A 24,654-nucleotide genomic window follows, 5' to 3' on the forward strand; every position below is an offset into this window, starting at 1 on the left:
AGCCCGGAACAGCCCAAGGCTCCCAGGCAGAAGCTACCCTCACCACAGCCCATGTCCCTGTCACCCCCAAGTCCCCATCACCCCCAAGGTAGCCTGCTCCTTCTTCCTCATGAGATCATGCAAAGGCAGACCACCACCCCAGAGGCCCTTCCGCACCCATAAGCGGCCCCTCCTGTGACATGACTTTGACTGCCTTTCATTCATTCACCTAGTCATGCATCAATTCACTCAGCAAAATTCACTCATCCAAAGCCTCACTGAGGCTGGTGCTACAGATGCTGCATGCACAAGGCACGGCGCCCTGGCTGGAGGCCCCAGGTCTTCTAGAAACAATCAGGGTACATCATAAATGGGAACCAAGGTGGGTCTGGACAATGACACAGGAGGAAAGGTGCTCCTGACAGGGGAGAGACCTCAGCCAGGCCCAGGGTGGATGGTATGATGGTGGGGGTGGTCAGAGGCCAGGCAGGTAGAAGTACGGGCCTGGGGTAAGGAGTTGAAACTCGCTCTAAAAGCAAGTGGGACTCATTGGAGGCCAATAGTCACCAATGTCCTAGGGATTGCTTGGGACAGTTTTAGAGAAGAGGTAACCACTTTGGGAGGAACCCAGAGCGACAGGGTCACACTGGGGTGAGTGGAGAGAGAGGGAGACCTTTCCACCACAGTCTCTGCCCAGCCGGAGTCATGGGCCCTGACCCCTGTGTGCCCCAGGGGCAGCAGAGAGACCTGGCATGGGGGCCCCAGGGTCACAGAGAGGTCCTTGGGACACAGGGGTGATAGTGCTCAGATCCTTCTCCTAGAAGGAGACAGGCTCCAGGGATTGTCAATGAAGTGTCCAGAAAGCAAATGTCCGCTGGTCACTGGAGCCTGAGGTGGGAGCTGAGAGAGTCGGCCTGTGGGTAGGGGCTGCGGCACCCACACTGCCTCTCCTACATTCAGAGAAGGCAGTGAGGTGCCCCTCAGAGAATATTCAGGGTCAGGCCTACCTAGCAATGGTGCTCAGCAAGTGTGCCTAGGCACAGGGACCCAGAGCCAAACAGACCAGGGTTCAGCCCCAGCTTCACTGTCTGCACACCTGTGAGCAAGTCACTTCACTTCTCTGGGACTCAGTATCTTCATCTGGGAAGTGGGATAATAATAGTCCCTCCCAGGAGAAAATTAATGAGATGCCCAATTATTAGTGCCCAGCACTGGGCGACCACTAAATGCTAGGCCCCTTGTTCTCCCCCACCCCCTCCCGGTTCCCCTAAATGAGAACATTGGTTGGTGCTTGTTCATTTTCACCCCACCCAGGCTCCCACCAAGACGCCATGCCCTGTCATATCCCACCACCACCACCCCGCAGGAGCCCACCAGAGGGGTCAGCCAGAATCTGACCTGACTTGAGCCCATCACCAGACCACCCACACAACAGCTGCACCCAGCCCTCCAGCAGCCCCAGCACATGCTGTGGACCCCTGACACAGGAGAAAACAGACTGAGGCAAGCTAGAGAGACTGTGCTCAGCCCCCAGCCAGGGTGGAGGGTGCTAGGAGCAGAAGGAGGGCTCTCGAGAATTTTTAAAGGACATTTTCAATATCACGAAATCCAGCCAAGGCCGGGGTTGAAGAGAACACTGCTCGTGGGGGTCAGGAGGTAACTCTGGAGTCCCTTCCCCGTGGCTGCCTCCTTACCTTTGTGTGAAGCTTTGCAAACTGCTTATCATCGATGAGGTTCTGGGCATAAACTCGCCTCTTGTATCGAAACTGCTCAGGTGAAAAAAAAGGCAGAGAAAAGGCACTCACCTGGGCTGAGTGAGCAAATGCACCGACAAAACCAAGCCCTGCTTACTCACCCTGCCAGCCACCCAAAGCTCATGCTGCCAGTGACACAAGAGCCAACCCCAAGTTCAGATGGGATGAATGCCTGCTGTCCTGCACCACCCTTTCCCTCTCATTCCCATCCCCAGGATCCCCTGGAAAATCCCGCTCCTCTTCCAAGACCTGATTCCAGGCTTACCTTCCTAGGTATGTCCTCTCTGAGAACAAACCCTATTTCCCTATGACACCAAAAAGGCCAAGCCACTTCGTGCTCAGCCACCATAATGCATATTTTAATGCTCATGGCACTTGCCACCACCGCCCCAAACTACAAGCCTGTGTCCCCACGCCTGACGGCGCATACAATATCCTTTCCATTATGACCGGGTCTGCCTTCAGAGACACCCTGGAAGGGGAGGGGGCAGATGTGCGTACAGGTAACGCGCCGGCTCGCTCTACACACCGCTCTGCACACTCACACCCCACTCTGCAGAACCACGGTGTGCCCCCGACGCACAGATGCTGACTGCACACCACACACAAGGCTCGCACCTCACACGCTACACACACCACACTGCGCACCGCACACACACTGCACGTACCGCTCACTGCGCTGGCCACACACAGCCTCCCACCCCCGCCCCGCACACACACACCGCTCCACACTAACTCTTCCCGTCCGCGTCCGTCGCTACCGTGCCCTTCGCTGCTCCTGCCACGGAACCCTGTGGTGGTGCCCTGCGCGCGCCCCTGCCCGCTCACCTCCAGGTAGGGCAGGGGCGTGTCCAGGTTGGGCGGGTACTCCTGCAAGAGCCGCTCCTCGTCCAGGAACTTGCCTGCGCGGCCCCGGGAGGGCGGCTGGAAGAGCCCGTAGTTGAGCGCGTCCTGGAGGCTGTGGTTGAGGGCGCAGAGCACGCGTTGCTTGGCGGCCCACACGGGGGCGGCCGGGTCCAGGCGCAGGCACTTCTGCAGCGGAGCGAGCTCGTGAGCGCGGCCCGGCCCGACCCCGCGCAGAGCACCAGGTCCAGGGAGCCCCCCCCGATCCCCCCCACCCCAACTCCCCCCCACCCCCCACGCAGGAGTCCCGGACTCCCCAGCCCAAGCCGCGGACCCCGCGCCTCCGCGGCCGGCGGGCGAGGACCCGCCCCGAGGGCGGTGCTTCCCCGGGACCCGCCCCCGCCCGGCCGGTGGGGAGGGTCTCCGCGGAGGCGGCGGGGGAGGGGTGAGTAGCCGCGGGCCTGGGGTCTCCCGCGCCCGTCTCGGAACGCGCGGTGGGGTAGTGGGGTGGGTATAAGGAGGGGGGGGGGCTGGGCGAGGACGGCGGGGGCGCTACCGGGACGGGGCGGTGGGGCTTACCGTCTGCTGCAGGTCCGGGATGCCGACGCGCACGACCACGGCGCTGGCCCCGGGGCCGTCCATCCCCGCGCCCGTGCCCGCGCCCCGGCCGGGGCCCGGGAGGCTCGCGGCCGGGAGCGGAGCGCACGGGGGCTCCGCGCGGCTCCCCGGCCCCCCCTTCCCCCCCGCCGGAGCCCCGTCGGCCGCGCTACGCGGGAGGGGACCGGGGGGGGCCGGGGCCGGGGCCGGCGCGGGGGACAGCTGCGCCGAGGGCTCCGCAGGGGCGGCGGCGGCGGCGGCGGCGGCGCGGCTCAGCTGCATCGGCCCCGGCTCCGCGCGGCGCCTGCCTTCCCCGGGGGCGGGGGCGGCGGGGGGAGGGGGCCTGAGCCGGGAGGGAAGCGGGGGTGGCTAGGGGGCTGCGCCGGAGGCGGGGGCCGGGAGGGCTCGGGGCCAGTCGGGGACCGGGGGGCGAGGGGGACCGTGCCGGTCCTGGGGTGAGGTAGGAGGGGTCGTGCGGAGGGCCTGGGCCGCCCCACAGGGCGGGGGCCCTGGGGGCTGCTCGCTGGCGGCGGGGGGGGGGGGGGCGGGAAATCCTAGGCCTCGGCCTGGGGGGAGTGGCTGAACCGCGAGGGCCGCGCCGCCCTTCGGCTGCGGGCGAGCATCCGCGGACCACCGAAGAAGATTCGGAGAGGAGGGGGTCCTGAAGCTGGGGTGGGGTCCGCGTTGGGCACAAGGACCAGAGACGAGGCAGGAAGGGGAGAGAAAAAACAGGAGAATTAATTTCCGGGGGTGGCAGCGTCCCCCCCATTCTACCGACCTCTCCACCCCACTCAAGGCCCGGGGGAGACGGTGACCAGCCTTGCCCCAGGCTTGGGGGGTGAGACGGAGGAGACATCGGGGCCAGGGAGGGACCAAGGGCTCTTCCACGGTCGGAGCCAATTAACCCTCCGACTTAACCCTTACGACCACGCTGAATAGTGTTCAGCGCGGCTTCCCGCATCCCCAGCCGAGTTTGGGGAGTTCGCTCCGGACTCCGAGGCCGCCTTTCCTCCTCCCCACTCTCCAGGCCCCCTGGTCTGCCTAGATCCAATGTCTGTCGCCCCCTCCCCGTCACCTTAGCGACGACAGGATGGGGGCGCGACCTATGAGGACAGGCTTAGGGGAGGGGGCGCTACTAGTCTCCACCTGCGACGGGAAAGTGAATTTTAGTTTTACACGTTGTCGTGGCAACGCGGGAGGGGGTGATGAGTGGGCGGAGAAGAGGGGAGCGCAGTCAAGAAACTAGCTCAGGCACCACCGCCCCATTGGAGCATGGCACCCCCCCCCCAACACTGATAAGCCTCCCAAAACTACCCCAGTGCTGCAAAACCTGTGCCCCCAAGACCCCCGAGAGCAAAGAGCAGCCCCTAAATGTAGAAATATCCCTGATCTCCGGAGAAACAGCTCCTGATTCCATAGAACTCCCCAACATGCCTTGACCATGCCCCCAAAGAGCAGGCCCTGACCCCCATAGCGGAACTGCTCACCCTTTCACTGAACAGACTTGATTATGTTCACAGAACAACCAAACATGGGCATACCCTCTGTTCCCTGGTGGAAAGAGACCCTGCCCGCACCCCACCCCACCCCCCCACCAGCCTCTCTAAACCTCCTCCAAGAACAACAGCCTTAGATCCCCTGAGCCTCCCAGGAATAAACTTGAATGAACCCCCCCCCCCCCACACACACACACAGAAAACCTCCCTACTCCTCCCCACCACAACTTGGAAACCTCCTGACCCCACAGGAGCAGGTGCATGGCACCCCTCCAAGAACAGACCCCCTCTTTACAGAGCCACCTTAACCACTGTCTCCCACCACAAAGCCCCCTCCCCACCAATACCCACCTCTCTGCCCCCAGAACAGTCTCTGATCAAGCCAGAGCAAGGCCTTCTTCCCAAGGACAAGCCTTGGCTCTCTCCTCTTCCATCTACTACCCCTTTAGGAAAAATCTCTGCCTCCCCGGACTCCCCACTGACCCCACAGAGCAGGATCCAGCGCTGTCTGTGGGTCGGTCCTGCTTTCTCCTCAAGCCTGGGCGGACCCACGCTGCCCAGAAGTGTGGCCCCAGGATGCCCAGACCTCCCACCCCCCTGTCCAGGCTCTTCCCAAGGCCACTGGTCTGGCCTGAGTGCTAGAGCTGATGGTCCCCTGGGGGCTGGGGGCAGGATGGGAGGGCTGGGGAAAGGGGGGAGCAGGAAGGGGCCGTCAGAAGCCTACTTTTTATCTTCAGGAAGCACCTTGGGAAGCGCGAGGGTTGGATTTCCTGTGGCCCAGCCCTGGAGAGAGGAAACTAATGCTTCCCAGCCCCTCTCCTGTCTCCACTATCTTCCTGCCCCACCCCACCCCCCACCACCAAGCAATCCAGGCCCACAATTCCTGCCCACCCTGCCCTGCCCAGCCCTCCCACCACAACCCCCACCTGCCCTCACTCCTGCTCCCAGCCTTTCATCCTGCTGTGGCTGGCTGCTAGGCCATGAACATGCTCAGCAGAGCCCTTAGTTCTGGGTGGATGAAGGAAGGAGCCCAAGAGGAGCAGCCCCAGACCTCTGCACTGGCCCTGCCACCATGCCCACCCAGCCTGGACTTCACAGGAGCCCCTCCCAGGCCTCCCTCTACCAACCTACTGCCCAGGGTGAGTCCCACTCTAGTCCTGCACCGTGGCCATCAAACCTTTGGGGAGAAAACCTCATATCTGCTGATCAGCAACCAACAGATTTATGGTCTCCAGGCTCAGCTGGGCCTGGCACTGCCCGGGAGATACCAGAGCCTTGCTCAGTTCTGTGCTGGTTCCACAAAGTGCCTGGCACTTAGGGTGGGCACATAATGAATGAATTCCAAGCCTGCACATCCCCCCAGCTCTGCCACCACCCCAGCAAACAGCAAAAATAACAATACCCAGAAGCACGTTACCCACATTATGTCCTTCCATCCCCGCAACATGATGGGTTTATCGAGAAGGAAGGCAAAGGACAGTGGGTGTCTTTGCCCTTCATTTCGTTGAGAATAAAAGAACCAGGCCCCTCACCACCTCCCCTAGACTCCCGAGCAGCCCGGGGTTCCGCCTGACTCCACCTCTCAGGCAGGGCCACCCTTTGCCTGCCACTGCCCCCCTCCACAGCCCAGCCGAGCCCCCTCTGCACGCCTATGTCTGTCCTTGAAGGTGAGGGGTCACCAGGCCTATGGCCCTCTGCTTCCCACTCCTTCCATCCAGACCAAGATTCCAGAAAGATATTTTTCCCACATTCTCCCACCACACATATTCAGATGCAAGACAGGCCTCATAAGGCCTGGGGGGGGGAATTCATGTAGGCAAAGCGCCTGGCCCAATGCCTGGCACGGGGCAGACTCATTCTGGTATGGGCCCCTGCCCACAACCATGCCGCCTCCCGTGCCCCACTTCCACCACACATGCTCCCTCGGCCTCCCAAACATCAATCATCTGTCACCTTTGACTTGATACTCCAAACCATGACATTCTTAAGGCCCCTCCAGCATTGGTGGTCCACCCCTTCCTGGCCTTTGTGGTAGGCTCTCTCCTGACAAAGTTTTTTGCCTCCTTTCAGCTCCACTGTGCCCCTTCCTCCTTTTACACTCCTGGGGCCCGCTTCCAAATCCCAACCTGCCCTCCTGTGGGGCCCTCTCCCAGCTCCCCAGACTCCCCCTTGGTTTCCATGACAACTCGGTGGGGTGTTCTGTTCATAGCCCTCCACTGACTGCCCTTCTCTTCAATGTACCCTCCTTCCCCTCACTGCTGCGCCCCTTCCTCTGATCTACTCTTTCTTCCGCAGCACCTCTTCTAACATACTCACTTCCTTACTGTTTAGTGTCTGTCTTGCCCTATGAGGACATAGGCTCCTGTGGTTCACTGGTGTGTCCACAGCCCTGGAATAGTGCCTGGTGCCCCATAGATGTGCAGCGTATATGTGCCGAGTGGAGAAATAAAAGCTCCAACCCACAGGCTCTTCACACCCACCTTTCTGTTTTCACATCAGACCCTCTCCCAGACTCCAGCACAGGACACATGAGGCAGGAACCCTTGAATGTTGAGTTGACTGTAAAACTGTCTGGATCTGGTGTATTTTTTGTGGGTAGGTTTTTTGTTGCTTCTAGTTATTTAATGTCTATCAGTATATTTAGGTTCCATTTCATCCTGAGTCTAATTTGTTCACTTTAATTTCTGGGAATACAAGCTATTTCTAAAGAATCAGGGGTTTTTTTTATTATTTTGCTAATCATCTCTATTTTCTATTTTGTTTTATTCTGTGATATTTCTCCACTTTTTTATTGTGTCATGACTCTTTCCAATTTTTGAGTGGATATTTAACTCCACATTTAGTCTCTCTTTTCTCACAATAAGCGTGTAAGGTTGTCCATTTCCAAGTGCCACTTTAGTTATGTCCCTTAAGTCTTGATAAGTCGTATTTCTAATTTCGTGTTGTTCTGATCTTATAATATCAATTATTTATTTGGCTTGGGAATTGCTGAAAGTATGCTCACTTACATTTTCTTCTTTTTATGTTTATTTATTTATTTTGAGAAAGAGAGAGACGGAGGGAGGGGCAGAGAAAGGGTAAGAGAATCCCAAGCAGGCTCTGCACTGTCAGCACAGAGCCCGATACGGGGCTCAAACCCACGAACTGTGGTATCATAACCTGAGCTGAAATCGAGAGCTGGATGATCAACCAACTGAGCCACCCAGGCACCCCAGGATTTTTTTTTTACTTTTTAAGTAATCTCGGGGCGCCTGGGTGGCGCAGTCGGTTAAGCGTCCGACTTCAGCCAGGTCACGATCTCGCGGTCCGTGAGTTCGAGCCCCGCATCGGGCTCTGGGCTGATGGCTCAGAGCCTGGAGCCTGTTTCCGATTCTGTGTCTCCCTCTCTCTCTGACCCTCCCCCGTTCATGCTCTGTCTCTCTCTGTCCCAAAAATAAATAAAACGTTGAAAAAAAAAATTTTTTTAAGTAATCTCTGCACCCAACATGGGGCTTGGACTCACAACTCTGAGATGAAGAGTTGCATGCTCCACTGACCCGAGCCAGCTAGATGCCCCCCATTTTTTATTTTATTTATCTATCTATCTATTTATTTATTTATTTATTTATTTATTTAAAATTATATTTTTATTGATTTTAAAGAGAAAGATCATAAATTGGGGAAGAACAGGAAGAAAGAGAGAATCCCGGGGCGCCTGGGTGGCTCAGTTGGTTGAGCATCTGACTTCGGCTCAGGTCACGATCTCACTGTCCATGAGTTCGAGCCCCGCGTCGGGCTCTGTGCTGACTGCTCAGAGCCCAGAGCCTGTTTCAGATTCTGTGTCTCCCTCTCTCTCTGACCCTCCCCCGTTCATGCTCTGTCTCTCTCTGTCTCAAAAATAAATAAACGTTAAAAAAAAATTAAAAAAAAAAAAGAAAGAATCCCAAGCAGGTGCCACCCTACCAGTGCAGAGCCCAACTTGGGGCTAAAACTTATGAACCCTGAGATCATGACCTGAGCTGAAATCAAGAGTCAGACACTTCACCCAGGCGCCCCTACATTTTCAAATGTATACTAGGTTTTTTGGAGGGAAGACTAAACTTTGGTTGCTGATTTCTTATTTTATTGCATTATGGTGGGAGAAGGAGGAGGTCTGCATAATACTGATCTTTGGGGATTTTGTGAAGACTTTCTTTATAGTGGTATACATGCCCTGCAAGTTTCCTGTTTAATAGGAATTATTGGATGCATGGGGATATATAATCTCCATTATATCAAGCTTGTTAATTGCATTATTACAGTAGTCTATGCCTTTTCTAATTTTGCATCTACTTGATTTATAAATTACCAAGAGAAATGGGTTAAAATCGCACTGCTATGATAGTGGTTTTAGCGGTCTCTCCGTGAAATTTGCCAGTTTGGGTTTTAAATGTTTTGAGAGTATTTTTAACTGTTAACAGCTTTAGAGTTATTATAGCCTCCTGATAAATTATTCTTTTTGTCATTATACAGTACCCCTCATTATCCCTAATCACGCTTTTGGCCTTAATTTTGTTTTTTCCACCAATTAGTATACCACAGTCCTTTTTGTGTGTGAGTGTTGACCTCATATATCTTTTTCCATTATGTTCCTTATATCTTAGGTATGAATTTGATGTACAGTCTGTGTAGCTAGATTTTTTAAATCAATTTTACAGTTTTAAACCTCTAATGGTGTGTTTATTATGTTTGATGATATGCTTTAATTCATTTTTACCGTCTTCCTTTGTATTGTCTACCTTTTCTCTCTATGCTTCTTTTTTCTCCCTTTCTGTCCTGAATTGGATGGATCGAGTATTCTATAATTCCCTTTCCCTCAACTTCCATTGGTTTGGAAATTATGCATTGCCTATCACTTTCATAAATACACTTAAATTTTCAACATGCATAATTAACAAGTTCTAAAGTCATTTACTATCTCTATCTCTTTTCTGTGTAATGATAAAACTAGAACGCTTTAGCTGCAATCATTTCTCTCATCCTCTAGGTTCCTGTCCCTGCCATTTCACCTCCAAATTAATGTTTTTCATTGTTATTCTCACTGTGGAGCCGTCAGCACTGGTTTAGATTTGGCCATATGTGAACCTGTTTCTTCACTCACTCTTCCTTCTAGGTTGAAGTTTCTTTTTCCTTCTTCAGATATTTTTATTGATATTTATATTTTCCTTCTTCAGATATTTTTAATGAATGTCTGGTAGTGATAAATTCTTTCAGTCTCTGAAATTTCTTATTTTGCCCTCTTTCTTGAATGAAAATTTAGCAATGTAGAAGTTGAAATTGACAATTATTTTCCTCTCAGTACTTTTTTTTTCCTCTGTGTGTGCTATATTCTGGATAATTTCCCAATTCTGACTTCCACCTCATTAATATTCTCTTTGACTGTGTTTAATCTGCTGTTAATTCTATCCATATAGTTGGGGGTTTTTTCCATATAGTTTTCTATTTCAATGACTATTGATTTTATTTCTAGAAGTTCAGTTTGGTACATTATCAAATCTGCTCTCTCTTTCTTTATATGGGTTTTTCTTTTTTATTTAATGCAACTTAAAAAATGTCTTCTCTTATCTTTAATCATTTAAAACTATTTATTTTTAAATTTCTAGGCAATAGTTCCATTGTATGACTTTTTTGGGGGGTCTAATCTTGCTCTTTGTGGTGTCTACTGGCTGTCACTCATGGTAGATTATTTCTGTGAAAATTTTGTAATTTGGGGCCATGAACTCAATTGGGCCTGTATTTATGCAGGAATCCTAAGCAGCCTAAATGTGTCCCTTCAGAGAAGTGCCACTATCCCAGGACTCCTTTTTTTTTTTTTAACTTTTTTCTTTTATTGAGAGAGAGGGAGCATGTGCACGTGTGCATGCTTGAGTGGGGAAAAGGGGGAGAAGGGGAGAGAGAGAATCCCAAGCAAGCTCAAGGATCAGTGCAGAGCCCAGAGCAGGGCTTGACCTTATGACTGTGAGACCATGACCTGAGCTAAAATCAAAAGTCAGACACCCAACTGACTGAGCCATCCAGGTGCCCCTATCCCAGGACTACTTTTACTTTTTTTTTTAATTTTTTTTTTAATGTTTATTTATTTTTGCGGGAGAGAGAGACAGAGCATGAGTGGGGGAGGGGCAGAGAGAGCAAGGGAGACACAGAATCTGGAGCAGGCTCCAGCTCTGAGCTGTCAGCACAGAGCCCGACGCGGGGCTCGAACTCACAGACAGCGAGATCATGACCTGTGCCGAAGTCAGACGCTCAACTGACTGAGCCACCCAGGTGCCCCTTTTTTTATTTTTTTTTATTATTATTTTTTTAATGTTCCAGGACTACTTTCATGGTAATTTCTTAGCTTGGTGGTCCTGGGGACTACAAAGAATGAAATAACCCAAACTCCAAAGCTTATGGGGTCAGGCAATAGTTACAACTTCACAGTGAGACTTTTCTACAGAGAGACCACCACAAGGCTTTATGAAAATTGCTTAAATAAAAAGGAAATATGTAACAAGAATTATGAAAATAAATTACTTACTAAGGTGTTTGAGCACTACATGTCCTTCACTAGCCAGCCCCTGTTATTGTTCTCATTTAGCAGATGAGGAAACAAAAGCCATCCAGACTAAGTAACTTACCTTGTCCAAAGTCATGTATGGCTAGACAGTAGAAACCAGGACCTGAACCATGGCAGTGTACATGTGATCCACCAGGGCAAGTGACAATCCTGCCCTGGGATTTTACCTCTTATAACTGTTTCTGCACTCTTGAGATACATAAGAGAGATCTGAACTCAGTAGCTACTGGTGACCAAGATTCCAGCCTTGAGAAGACAACAACACTGAGAGAAATATAGATACGGGAGACAAGGAAGGCTCTGAAGGGTAAGTCCCTAAACGGTGCCTGAAATCTGAAAGCACTTCTGCTTCTCTTGGAGACCCAATACACTTCCCTTCTGGGTTGAGAGTCCACATAATGGATGGGTTGAAGGGCTGTCCTTATAGCAGGTGCCTGGATTAAAGTCCCAGTTCTGCCTCCAAACACCTGGGTGGCCTAGCTGGGTAGGCCTAGCTTTCCTATGTCTTTCCTATGTCTCCAGAGCACAGCTCCATGCTCTGGTAAGTTGAGGACAATGGTAGGAATTATTTCATTCCTTCATTCATTCTGACTACATGCCAGGTCCTGTTTCAAGTTGCTGAGTATGAGGCAAGGCTCACAGGTTGGCTTCTGGCCTCCTGGGCCATTGTGTGGACTAGATGGGATAAATGGACGTGAAATGCTGACCATAGGCGTGGTGCAACATAAACACTCGAGTTTTTATTAACATCATAAAGCTAGTTCAGATCTGGTTTCTGTCATTTCAACCCAAGGAATGCATCCTAGTGAACGTTTTCATACATAGTGGCAAAACAGAGTGATGTGTGGGGATGACTGATCTTTGTTGTATAATCTTAGAAAGAGCATTAGATTTTAAATATTATTTTAATAGTGAAATTAAAAGTTAGAAATATCTGCCTATATAATTTCACAATTAGGATTCCAATGACATTTTCTTGCAAGACTGAGTTTTGCTCACATGTTGACCCATTCCCCCTAACCAAAGATCACTGACAAATCAAGAACTATGTAGGTTTTTTTTTATTATTATGGTGAAAAATACATACCATCAAAGTTACCATCTTAATCATTTTTAGGTATACAATACAGTAGTGTTAAAAAGAATGATGTATATTTTTAAATCATAAATCCATCCCAGTATTGGAAGACAGGCACATGGATTGTAAATGGAATAGTAGTTTAAAGGAGTCTCTAGGGGCCCCTGGGTAGCTCAGTCGGTTAAGCATCTGAATTCAGCTCAGGTCATGATCTCACGATTTGTGGGAGTGAACCACTTCAGGCTTCGTGCTGACAGCTCAAAGCCTGGAGCCTGCTTCAGATTCTGTGTCTCCCTCTTTCTCTGCCCCTCTCCTGCTCATGCTCTCTCTCTCTCTCTCTCTCTCTCTCTCTCTCTCTCTCTCTCTCTTAAAAATAAACATTAAAAATTTTTAATTAATTTTTTAATTAACAGAAATTAATTTAATTTAATTTAATTTAATTTAATTTAATTTAATTTAATTTAATTTAATTTAAAAAGTGATTCCCAGCCCCCCCTTCTGGATTTCCTCAATGACAGGGCAGCCCTGGCCTACTTTCTGCCAGAGTAGCCTTCCACCTGCTCATCCCTGCCCTCTGTCCTGAAGGGAAGCCCTTCTAGGGATGAACTTCACTCAGGTCATCCTTTTCTATGGAATATTCCATTTTATGAAGATACCACATTTTGTTTGTCAATTCATCTGTTGAAATGTATATTTGGGTTGTTTCCAGTTTGGGACAATTATGAATAAAACTGCTATGAACATTTGTGTAGAAGTTTTTGTGTGGACTTTTGCTTTCATTTCTCTTGGGTAAAATGTAGGGTTAGAATGGCTACGTCTTATGGTAGATGTATGTATGCTAACTTTTTAAGAAATTGGCAAGCCGTTTTTCCAGAATGGTAGTATCGTTTTAAATTCCTTTAACTTTTTCCTTTCCTCCACATTCTTGCCAATACTTGGCATTGACTTTTTTTTTTAATCCTACCCATTTTAATAGATGCGCAGCGGTATCTCCTTGTGTGTTTAAATATACATTTCCCTGATGATACTGAGCCTCTTTTCATATGCTTATAGACCATTCATGTGTCTTCTTTTGTGACATGCCTGTTCAAGTCTATTGCTCATTTTTTTAAAACTGGGTAGTTAGAATTACTGAAATTTAGTATCTTTTCATATATTCTGGACACAAAAATATTCTTTTGTCCTAAGAAATCTTTGCCTACCACAAGATCACAAAAATTTTCCTCTGTTTCTTTCTTTTTAATTTTTTAAAATATTTATTTATTTTTGAGAGAGAGTACAAGCAGGGGAGGGGCAAAGAGAGAGGGAGACACAGAATCCGAAGCAGGCTCCAGGCTCCTCTGCACTGTCAGCACAGAGCCTGACATGGGGCTCGAACTCCTGAACTGTGAGATCATGACCTGAGCTAAGTTCAGATGCTTAACGGACTGAGCCACCCAGGTGCCCCCCACCTCTATGTTTTCATCTAGAAGTTTTAGTTGTAACATTTAGGTCTACGATTAATTTCAAGTTAGATTTTGTTTGTGTTTTCCATTTTGGGATGTCCAATTGCTTCGGGCCACTTTTTTTTTCTTTTTTATATTTATTTATTTTTGAGAGAGAGAGCGAGACAGAGCACAAGCAGGGGAGGGGCAGAGAGAGAAGGAGACACAGAATGCGAAGCAGGCTCCAGGCTCTGAGCAAGCGTTCAGCACAGAGCCTGACGCGGGCTCAAACCCATGAACCTTGAGATCATGACCTGAGCCGAAGTCAGTCACTTAACCGGCTGAGCCACCCAGGTACCCCTCGGGCCACGTTTTAAATTATTTCAAAGAGCGCCTACATGGCTCAGTCAGTTAAGCCTCCAACTCTTGACTTCAGCTCAAGTCATGATCTCACGGTTCGTGAGTTCCAGCCCCACATTGTGCTCTGTGCTGGCAGTATGGAGCCAGCTTGGGATTCTGTCTTCATTTCTCTCTGTCCCTTCCCCGCTTGCTCTCTATCTCTCTCTCCAAATAAATAAAAATAAGCTTTAAAATTTTTTTCAAAATATTTTTATTGTGGTAAAATATATATATACATATACATATATATATATATATATATATATATATATATAAAATATAAAACTTACCATTTTAACCATTTTTAAGTGTGCAGTTCAGTGGCATTAAGTACATTTGCAGTGTTGTGCACTCATCACCACTATTTATCTCCAGAACTTTTTTCATTATCCCGCATGGAAACCGTGCCTTTACACATTAACTCTCCATTCCTCTCTCCTCAGCCCCACTATTGTCTTCTGCCTCTGTAGATTTTGCTGCTTTAGAGGCATCCCAGCACCATTTTGACAAGGCTTTCCTTTTCCACTGAATTGTCTTTACACCTTTGTTGAAAATCAGTTGATCACATATATGCATATCTATTCCTGATTTTCTGTTCTTTTCCTTCCATCTATATTTATACTTTCTTCAATACCAGATTGTCTTAATTTCTATAAAGTCTTGAAATCAAGTAGTATAAACCCTACAACTTTGTTCTGTTTTAATCTTGTTGGCTATTCCAGGTCATTTTCATTTCTATATAAATTTTAGAATCAACTTGTCAATGTCTACAAACATTTTTTTAAAACCTGACAGGAATTTGACTGATATTGCATTACATCTATAAATATATCTAGAAAAGGGGCACCCAGGTGGCTCAATCAGTTAGGCGTCTGATTTCAGCTCAGGTCATGATCTCGTGGTTCATGAGTTGGAACCCCACTTCAGGCTCTCTCTGCTGTCAGCACAGAGCCCGCTTCAGATCTTCTCTCTGTCCCCTCTCCAAAAATAAATAAACATTTAAAATATATATCTAGAAAGAATGGATTCTTAACAATATTGAATATTCCAATGTTTAAGTACAGTAAATCCCCTCATTTATTTTGGTCGTCCTCAATTTATCTCAGCAATTCTCAGCAAAGCTTAGTAGTTTTCAGTGTAAAGTTCTTACACATTTTTGTCACATTTATTCCTAAGAATTTTGTTATTTCACATTATTGCAAATGAAAATTTAATTTCACTTCTTTTTTTTTTAGAATTCATTATTATTATTTTTAGCATGTAGTGTTATATTAATTTCATGTGTATAATATAGTGATTCACTAATTCTATACATTACTCAGTGCTCATTGTGATAAGTGTACTCTTAATCCCTGTCACCTATTTCACCCATCCCCCTACAGTCTTCCCTTCTGGCATCCATCAATTTGCTCTCTACAGTTAGGACTCTTGTTTTTGTTGGTCTCTTTTTTCCTTTGTTTATTTACTTTGTTTCTAATTTTATTTTATAATTGTTTATTGCTAGTATACACAAATACAACTGATTTTTTTATATAAACCTTGTAGTTTGTAAAATTGTTAAATTCACTTAGTTCTAATAGCATCTTTATTTTTTTTTAATATTTATTCATTTATTTTTCAGAGAGAGAGAGGCGGGGAGGGGCAGAGAGAGAGGGAGACAGAGACTCCGAAGCAGGCTCTAAGCTATTAGTGCAAAGCCCGACATGGGGCTCAGACTCACAAACTGTGAGATCATGACCTGAACCGAAGCTGGATACTTAACCAACTGAGCCACCCGGTTTCTCCTAATAGCATTTTTATGGGTTCCTTAGGATTTTCTACATAAAGAATCAGGTCAACAGCAAATAGCAAAATATTTTCTCCTTTTGAGTTGTCAGGCCTTTTATTTCTTTTTCTTGCCTTGTTGCAATGGCTAGGACCACCAGTACAGTGTTATATAAAAGTGGTAAGAGCAAGCACCCTGGCTTTTCTCTCAGTCATAGGAGGAAATGTTTGATATTTCACCATTAAGTACGATGTTACCTGAACGTTTTTTTGGAGGTGGCCTTTATCAGATTTAGAAGGTCCTCTTCTAGCCATCATTTGCAGAGTTTTCACCATGAACAGATGTCTGACCTTGTTAAGGAACTTTTTTGAAATCTTGCTTGATGACTCTGCTTCATCTCATTGGCTAGAACTGAGTCTGGCTGCAAGTGAGCCTAGGAAATGAAGTCCTTTCTTAGGTGAACACATTGTTGATCCCCTACAAAATCAGGGCTCTGTTAATAAGGAAGAAAACATGATGGATATTAGAATAGACAGCTAGCAATCTGTCACCCTGCGTATACAATTCTAGGTTAACAGTTATGTAAACTCCACGTTTTAAACCTACCATGCTGTTGTCATCTGGGTTCTATGTTGACATTGAAATATATGCTGTTTTAAGTTATTTATTCTGTAGATTATTCTTTCTGGATGCTTTTAAGAACCTATTGTCTTTAATATAATTCAATTTCAATATATGTGTAGGTGTTATTTTAGTTTTAGTTGTCCTATTTGGGATTTGTTATGATTCCCAAATTTAGGGGTTATATCTTTCATCAAATCTGGAAATTCACTACTTTTATCTTTTTTAATGTTGTGTCTCCTCGGTATCCTCTATTAAAAATATGTTAGATCTCATGGATGAACCTTGAAAACATGAAGTGAAATAAGCCATTCATAAAAGGACAACGATTATATGATCACTCGTATGAGGTATCTCAAATAGGAAAATTCATAGAAACAGATGGCAGACTAGAGGTTACCAGTGGCTGGGGAAGGAGAGACTAGGTTGTTGTTATTTAAAGAGTACAGAGTTTCTGTTTTGTATGATAAAAAAGTTCTGGAAATGGACAATGGTAATGATTCCCACAAGATTGTGAATATATCTAATGAAACTGTAAAGTGTGAAATTTTTTTAAAGATTAAAAATTTTTAAATATGTTAGACCCTCTTGTTCTGAAATATTCTCATCTCCTAATCTATTTTGCATTCTGGGTAATTTCTGTAGGCCCATCTTCTAGTTCAATAATTCTCAGCTGTGTCTAGTTTGCTATTTAACCTGCCCACTGAAATTTCAATTATAGTTTTCTTTTCTAAAGTTATATTCTGTTCATTTTCAGATCTATCAGATTCTTTCCCTTTCCCTGTTTTTTTCTGATCTTTTCTGATTGTTTCTCATCTCTTACTTAGGTTTTCAACTGCTTTTTCTCTGTGAACATTTTTAGCATACTTATATGGTTTGTGATTTTAGATTGTGATCTCATGTTTGGCTAATCCAACCTGTGGGAACCTGGAGAAATTGAGTTCAGACTGATGATTTGCATTTGCTCCTGCTAGGTGCCCCAATGCTGCCAAACTATAATCACTTCAACTCAATCCCAAACCACCCAGGTAGTCTAGATTTAAAACGCACACTCATTTGAAGGTAGTCTATACTTCATGAATTCTGAGGAAAGATTTTATTTCCATCCTGTGGTAAAATTGTTACAAAATCTTTTATTTCTCTTTTTTGAAAAGTAGCCTTTCACTTAAGTTACCTCCGATCTCACTGACTGTAAAAGCTAGAGTTTGGATGTAGATTATAGACTTGCGTACAGCTAATTAGAGCAGAGAAGGATTTAATACTGGAATTAGTGCCTACAAAGTCATCGGAAGGACTGAAAGAGAAGCATCTAGTCTGAACTTCTAGAGATATACTCTCCCCCAGCAGCACCATAGAACTGGTCTCCTAAGGAGTTACTCTTTTTTGCCACAGTTGGCAAACTGAGGTGTCAAAAAGCTGGTGCCCCAACACCAATAGTCCACACCTCTCGGCCTCTTTTGTATCTAGGTCGGGCCATGTCACAGAGTTCTGGAACTGATCTGGGTAGAAATGATATGTGCTGCTCTAGGCCTGACCTGTAAATACCTCCTGCTCAAGCCTGCATGCTTTCTCTTCACCCTTCTGCTTGCTGGGTGTAGGCATCCAGGATCCAGGCATTAAAGATGACCTTAAGGGGCGCCTGGGTGGCTTGGTTGGTTATGCGTCCGGCTTCAGCCCAGGTCATGATCTCACGGTCCGTGAGTTCGAGCCCCGCGTCGGGCTCTGTGCTGACAGCTCAGAGCCTGGAGCCTGTTTCAGATTCTGTGTCTCCCTCTCTCTCTGCCCCTCCCCTGTCCATGCTTTGTCTCTCTCTGTCTCAAAAATAAATAAACGTTAAAAAAAAATTAAAAAAAAAAAAAAAGATGACCTTAAATCCACATTTTGAGAATGGCAGCCTTTCGTTTGCCCTGGTCCCTAAATGACTGTATGGAGCAGAGACTCCCCAGTCCCTGCCAATATTGTAAACTTGACTTTCTGTGAACAAGAAATAAACATCTGTTGCATTAAGTCATTAAGTCTCTGAGATTTGGAGATTTAGTTATCAATGTGGCTGATGTTTCCTCAACTGATATAAGGGGGGAGCCCTAGAGGCCTCCCAATGGCCCATCTGGGCTTCCTGCCTTGGAAGTCCTTGCCTGGACCAGCAAATAGTGTTACATTGGCTGCTCAGTATATTTTGAGAACTGGGGAAATTAATACAAGATAAAGTCACATATTCACTGTGTCCATTGTGAGATGAACTGGTCCAGAATGCATATCTCACCTGACCTCCAAAGCACCCTGCTGATCAGTAGACTTTGGAGGCATCAGAGTGTCTGGGAAGTGGCATTAGCTCAGAATCAGTACCTAACAATCCCTGAAAACCTCAAGTGTCCCTCCCCAGCCCACCCCCTGCCCCACTCGCCAGTGCATGGCAATCTGGGCAAAAGTTTGCACCTCCCTGCAGGGGAGGCCACAGGGAAGACTTTGCATGGCCTCGGGTGTTTCCGCCAGGTCTTTCCCTCTGGCAGAAGGCTCAAGGTCTCTGAATGACTCATGTCCAGGAATTGGAAGAGGAGCTGGAGGGACTTTCCTGCATTGTGAGTCAATACAGGCCAGTTCCTGAGACCCAGGGTCTTTCCACCACCGCCCAAGCCTCCACTGGCACTGCCCTCTGTTTGTGACCTGGAGGGTGACTCCAAGGCAATGCGGCAATGGTCTCTGAGTCCACACCATTTTGTTTGATCATGATGATAACCACATCTGCCTGGCCATGTAGCCTCTGCCACCCCAATATCTCTTCACCTTGTTCCTTTTCCTCCCTACAGCAGCCAACTTTCCCAGAACCTTTCAAGGGTGTTGCTGTTCCCCTGTCTACTCCAAACTACACTCCGTAATGTCTTGTTGACAGGGTGTCCTCCAGGCCCCCTCAGAGGACACTTAGGGGACAACTGAGCAATTCAAGCACAATACCTTCCTGTCTCAGTCTTTGGATGCCTTTTTCTCCATCGCTCAAAAGAAACAGCAGGCCCCAAGATGGAGTCACTTTTGCTAAGCCCCAGCAAGACTTATCACCTAACCTAATGGCAGTTTCAGCCTCTCCCAGGAGTGGAATTTCAAACCAATGAATCTGCAATTTCCTAGTCAGCACAGTGAGATCATCTGCATGATAAGACCCCTTGTCTTCCCTAAGGAAAGGTGACCTTACCTAAAGCATTCCACTCTTTTAACTTCCTTGTCCCCCTTCCTTCTGCCTATAAAATCCTTCCATTTTGTACAGTTCCTTGGAGCTCCTTTCTACTTACTGGATCGGATACTGCCCCATCCAAGAATCACTGAATAAAGATCATTAGATCTTTAAATTTATTCTGTTGAATTTTGTTTTTCAACACCATTAAACCAAGGAGTTTGCAGCATGTCAACTCCATCACATAGGCCGGTGTGAGGCCTGGTTTTAATTACTAGTGCACAGTCAACACCATCCCAGCCCCTCAGATCCAGGACCGATGCTCGCTGTCAGTCCCACCGGATTTAGGGTCATCTTCCTCCAATATCCATCCATCAGGACTTTGCAGAAGATGTGCAAAATGGTGCAATTATCTTGGTGCCTAAGTCTTCTGTTCCTGTGTTTACATTAAATTGCCCCTGTCTTGGTCTGAAAGGCTACACTATGACCAACTGAGAAGTTCACACATCAACCTTATCCCCCTCAAGCCCTTGGACCCGTGCAGGAGCAGCTGCCTCCCAGCCCCACAGCCACACCTGCACCAGGCAGTGGGTGTCCCGGCTGCCATACACATGGGGTCTAGAGTCTGCTGCTAAGTATTGGATCTGCTCTGGAAGATGTTCATTCTGAGCTTCATCTAGTTCCTTGGAAGCACTGGCAAGGAAAAGTTGTCCCCCACCTGGTCTGTGCAGAACTTCCTTCTGGGAAGAAATCATCATTCCTGATGAAATATGCACATGCAATGATCTGATGAACTTTACTGATGGCATAATTTGTTCTGAAACCAGTCACTAGCCCAGCTGAGTGTCATTCACGGATAAGTGATCTGTAACCAGAGGTTGTTTTGTATCTAGTGTGACTAGTGTATCTGGTGATCTTCCTTCCTGCCCTGAGTGGATCTTTGAAGTGGTCTCAGGCATTAAGGATGCAAGGGTTTTCCCTTGCACGCAAGATTGAATAAAACTTGACCAACTTGACCCCTGTTTGTAACTCAACTGACAAGTCGTCTTCGTCTCTCCACCTTGTTGTCGCCCAGATAAGCCTTATCTTCCCTAGCCCCCTGTGGCCCCTGTGAAAGACCCTCCCTGCCAAAGTCCTCATGGTCCTGGCCAGGCACCACTGCATAAGGACAATAATGGTAAGAATAATAATACAGATTTGCTACATGCCAGCCGAGGCTAAGCCTTGCCTGTGTCAATTAGCTTATTCCCCCACCAACAGAGGCCAAGGGCAGCAGCTCACAACTAGACAGAGGGGTGGGAGAGGGAGCTCAGACACCAGGGAAAGCCTCACTGAAAGAGACATCCCAATGGACCTGAAGGACGTGGGAGCCAGCCATGCTGATACAAGGTCAAGAATTTCAGATAGGGAGGAGCAAGGTCAGAGGTGCAAGACTAGAATATGCCAAGGGCAGGGGGCCAAGGGACAGCGCCATCCAAAGCTATACCACTTCATGCCAGCCACAGCACTCCTGGGCACCCCTCTCCTATTTGCTCAGAACAGCACCCCCTTCCTGGGAGCCCTCCTGCCTCCCGCTCCATTCCAGTGGATGCCATGAGAACCTCCCAGTCAGCACCTTGTTAGAGAATTATTTGGGGGCGCCTGGATGGCGCAGTCGGTTAAACATCCAACTTCAGCTCAGGTCATGATCTCACGGTTCGTGGGCTCAGGCCCTGTGTCGGGCTCTGTGCTGACAGCTCAGAGCCTGGAGCCTGCTTCAGGTTCTGTGTCTCCCTCTCTCTCTCTGCCCCTCCCCTGCTCACACTCTGTCTCTCTGTCCCTCTCAAAAATAAATAAAAACAGTGAAAAAAAAGAAAGAATTATTCATGACACTTGTTAAAATGGTAAGCAGTTGGTGGGTAAGCAGTTGGCGGGGTGCAGCCACCATGGAAAACAGTATGAGGTTCCTCGAAAAGTTAAAAGTAGAAACACCATATGATCCAGTAATTCCCCTACTCAAAGAATAAGAAAACACCAATTCAAAAAGATATATGTACATTTTTGTTTATGGCAACATTATTCACAATGCCAAATTATGGAAGTAACCTATGTCCACTGACAAACAGATAAAGAAGATGTGGGATATATATACATATAGATATAGATATGTAGATATTATATATTATATAGTTGGTGGGATATATATAATGGAATATTACTCAGCCATAAAAAGGAATGAAATCTTGCTTTTTGCAACAACATGGATGGAGCTAGAGGGTATAATGCTGAGTGAAATGAGTCAGTCAGAGGGGCGCCTGGGTGGCTCAGTCTGTTGAGCATCCGACTTTGGCTCAGGTCATGATCTCATGGTTCATAAGTTTGAGCCCCACATCGGGCCCACTGCTGTCAGTGCAGAGCCTGCTTTGGATCCTCTGTCCTCCCCTCTCTGCCCCTGCCCGCCCCCTCATAAATAAAGAAAGAAAAACAAAAAAAGAAATGAGTCAGACAAAGACAAATACCATATGATGTCACTCATGTATAGAATTTAAGAAACAAAACAAAAAAGAGACAAACCAAGAAATAGTCTTTTAACTATAGAAAACACACTGATAGTTACCAGAGGGGAGGTAGGTGGGATGGGTGGAATTAAGAATGCACTTATAATGATGAGCACTGGGTGATGTATAGATTTGTTGGGTCACTGGGGTGCCCAGGTGGTTCAGTCAGTTAAGCATCTGACTCTTGATTTCAGCTCAGGTCATAATCCCAAGGTTGTGAGATTGAGCCCCGCGTCAGGCTCCACACTCAGCATGGAGATTCTCTCTCTCTCTCTCTCTGCCCTTCTCCCCTGCTCACACTCTGTCTCTCTAAAATTAAAAAAAAGAGGCGCCTGGGTGGCGCAGTCGGTTAAGCGTCCGACTTCAGCCAGGTCACGATCTCGCGGTCCGCGAGTTCGAGCCCCGTGTCGGGCTCTGGGCTGATGGCTCAGAGCCTGGAGCCTGTTTCCGATTCTGTGTCTCCCTCTCTCTCTGCCCCTCCCCCGTTCATGCTCTGTCTCTCTCTGTCCCAAAAATAAATAAAACGTTGAAAAAAAAATTTTTTTAAATTAAAAAAAAAAAAATTAAGCTTATTCATTTATGTTGAGAGAGGGGAGGGGGCAGAGAGAGAGAGAGAAGGAATCCCAAGCAGACTCCACACTGTCAGCACAGAGCCCGATGTGGGACTCGAACACACAAAATGTGAGATCATGACCTGAGCCTAAATCAAGAGTCAGACGCTCAACTGACTGAGCCACCAGGACGCCCCTAAAAACATTTTTTAAAGAATTGTTAGGGGTTCTGGGTGTCTCAGTCACTTAAGCAACCAACTCTTGATTTAGCCTCAGGTCATGATGAGCCCGAGTCAGGCTCTGTGCTGACAGCGTGAAGCGTGCTTGGGATTCTGTCTCCCTCTCTCTCTGCCCCTCCCCTGCTCACACTTTCTCTTCCTGTCTAAATACATAAATAAACAAAAAAATGAATAATAAAAATAAACACATAAATAAACACTAAAACAAAAGAATTGTTAGATCACTATCTTGTATATCTGAGGCTAATATAACACTGTATGGTAGCTAACTAGAGTTTGGTTTTTTTTTTTTAAAGAATACATTTAACCAATTAAAGAAAGTGGCAAAGCGGACTTCATTTATTCAGGACCATCTCAGTAGGTACCCAGACCACTGTGATAAAATCACGTGGCAGGGGCTCAACTCTGATTACAGCATGGACAAGTGGGACCTGATAGTGATGGGGTTCAGAACATGCTACCCCAAAGTACGACACTTTAGCATACTGAATATTTGAAGCTGAAGGTATGTGAGAAGACAGCAGAACTGAGACGGTCACTCTGACCTCTCTCTCCCTTCCCCCCTGAAACAGGCCATCAACCCTTCCTGGGAGAGGTGCCCTCCCTGCGCCAGGAGAAAAGGAGCATCCTTATGCCACATACAAAGGAAAGAACCCAACACACTGGCCTTGCTGAGTTTCCTCAGTTTACTAAACGAACCTCATACTCCTCAACCTGTCATGTTCCTCCACAGCTGTCCAGTCTTCGTCAAACGTAGCAGAAAATCCTCAAGCTTAACTGTTTCTTTGGATGGTTTCCGCATGAAGTCTCCCATGTCAGGTAAAACTTATAAAATTAAACAAATGTGTGGGCTTCTCCAGTTAATCTGTCTTTGTCCGTTTAATTTTCAGACCCAGCCAGGGACCCTATGAGGGTCAAGGAAAATTTGACCTACAATAGCCAAAGGGTAGGAGGGGGCCAGTAGACAGAAAGTCACTAAGAAGAAACAACCAGGGGTGAGAGGGGTTCTGGCTAAACCCATCTACCAGGATTCTTGCCAGACAGGCCAGGTGATCAGACATCAGCTGGGGGTGGTGGGGGAGGGTTCTTGCTAAAACTGGGTTTAGCAGATGGGCCTAGAAGAAGGTTCAGGAGCCTGACTAAAGTTTGGTCAAGCAAACCAAAGCTCAGTCCCTTGGTTGAGACATGCACCCACCAGCAGTGCCCTTCTGGAACTAGGACCAATCACACTACCTCAGGGTGGCTGCGGGGAAGCAAACGGGAACAGCGATAGCTGAGAGCAAGGAGCCTGCACAGATGGCCTCCGGTGTCCGGGGCCCGACAGTCAGCCAGTCCCAGAAACCACCACAAAATTCCTTCATACAAGCTTGGGTGTTCGCGCTTGAAGCCGCTCCCCCACCCCACCCACCCCATGCAGGCCCAGGAGACGGAGGCCTCTTATCCCTAGGTACAGAAAGACAAGACCAGCACCACTCACTGCAAGGCCCCTCTCCTAACTGTGGGCGTCAGTTCCAAATTAGCAATGTCCCAGGCGTCCAGAGCCACTTCCTGCGCGCTGGCAGGCTGCCCCCCATCAGGGCTCTATCCCAAGCTGACCCTCCTGCCAGCTCCTGCAGCAATGCCAAAAAAGA

General features: G+C 47.6%; 1 protein-coding gene and 1 long non-coding RNA gene across 6 annotated transcripts in view; one reads left to right on the forward strand and one right to left on the reverse strand.

The window, feature by feature from the left end:
- Positions 1 to 5,309, reverse strand: part of SHANK3 (SH3 and multiple ankyrin repeat domains 3) — a 62,914-nt gene extending 57,605 nt beyond the window's left edge. For 4 of the 5 annotated variants that reach the window (XM_086711882.1, XM_086711878.1, XM_086711880.1 and 1 more), the window contains exons 1-3: positions 3,156 to 3,755; positions 2,562 to 2,765; positions 1,674 to 1,745 (exon numbers count right to left, since the gene is read on the reverse strand). In XM_086711882.1, the coding sequence (XP_086568008.1) occupies positions 1,674 to 1,745; positions 2,562 to 2,765; positions 3,156 to 3,455 (576 nt within the window). In that variant the 5' untranslated portion in view covers positions 3,456 to 3,755. Of the gene's footprint in view, positions 1 to 1,673; positions 1,746 to 2,561; positions 2,766 to 3,155; positions 3,841 to 5,152 lie in introns of those variants that run through there. The other variant, XM_086711877.1, reaches the window with a different exon arrangement.
- LOC147578797 (uncharacterized) lies at positions 5,113 to 8,350 on the forward strand. Its single transcript, XR_015253197.1, has 3 exons — positions 5,113 to 5,808; positions 7,169 to 7,905; positions 8,138 to 8,350. It is a non-coding gene; the product is annotated as an uncharacterized LOC147578797 (long non-coding RNA).
- Positions 8,351 to 24,654: the final 16,304 nt, after the last annotated feature.

The sequence above is a fragment of the Puma concolor genome, chromosome B4, assembly GCF_028749965.1.
Source record: "Puma concolor isolate L17-30 chromosome B4, mPumCon1.1.hap2, whole genome shotgun sequence".
Taxonomy (NCBI): Eukaryota; Metazoa; Chordata; class Mammalia; order Carnivora; family Felidae; genus Puma; species Puma concolor.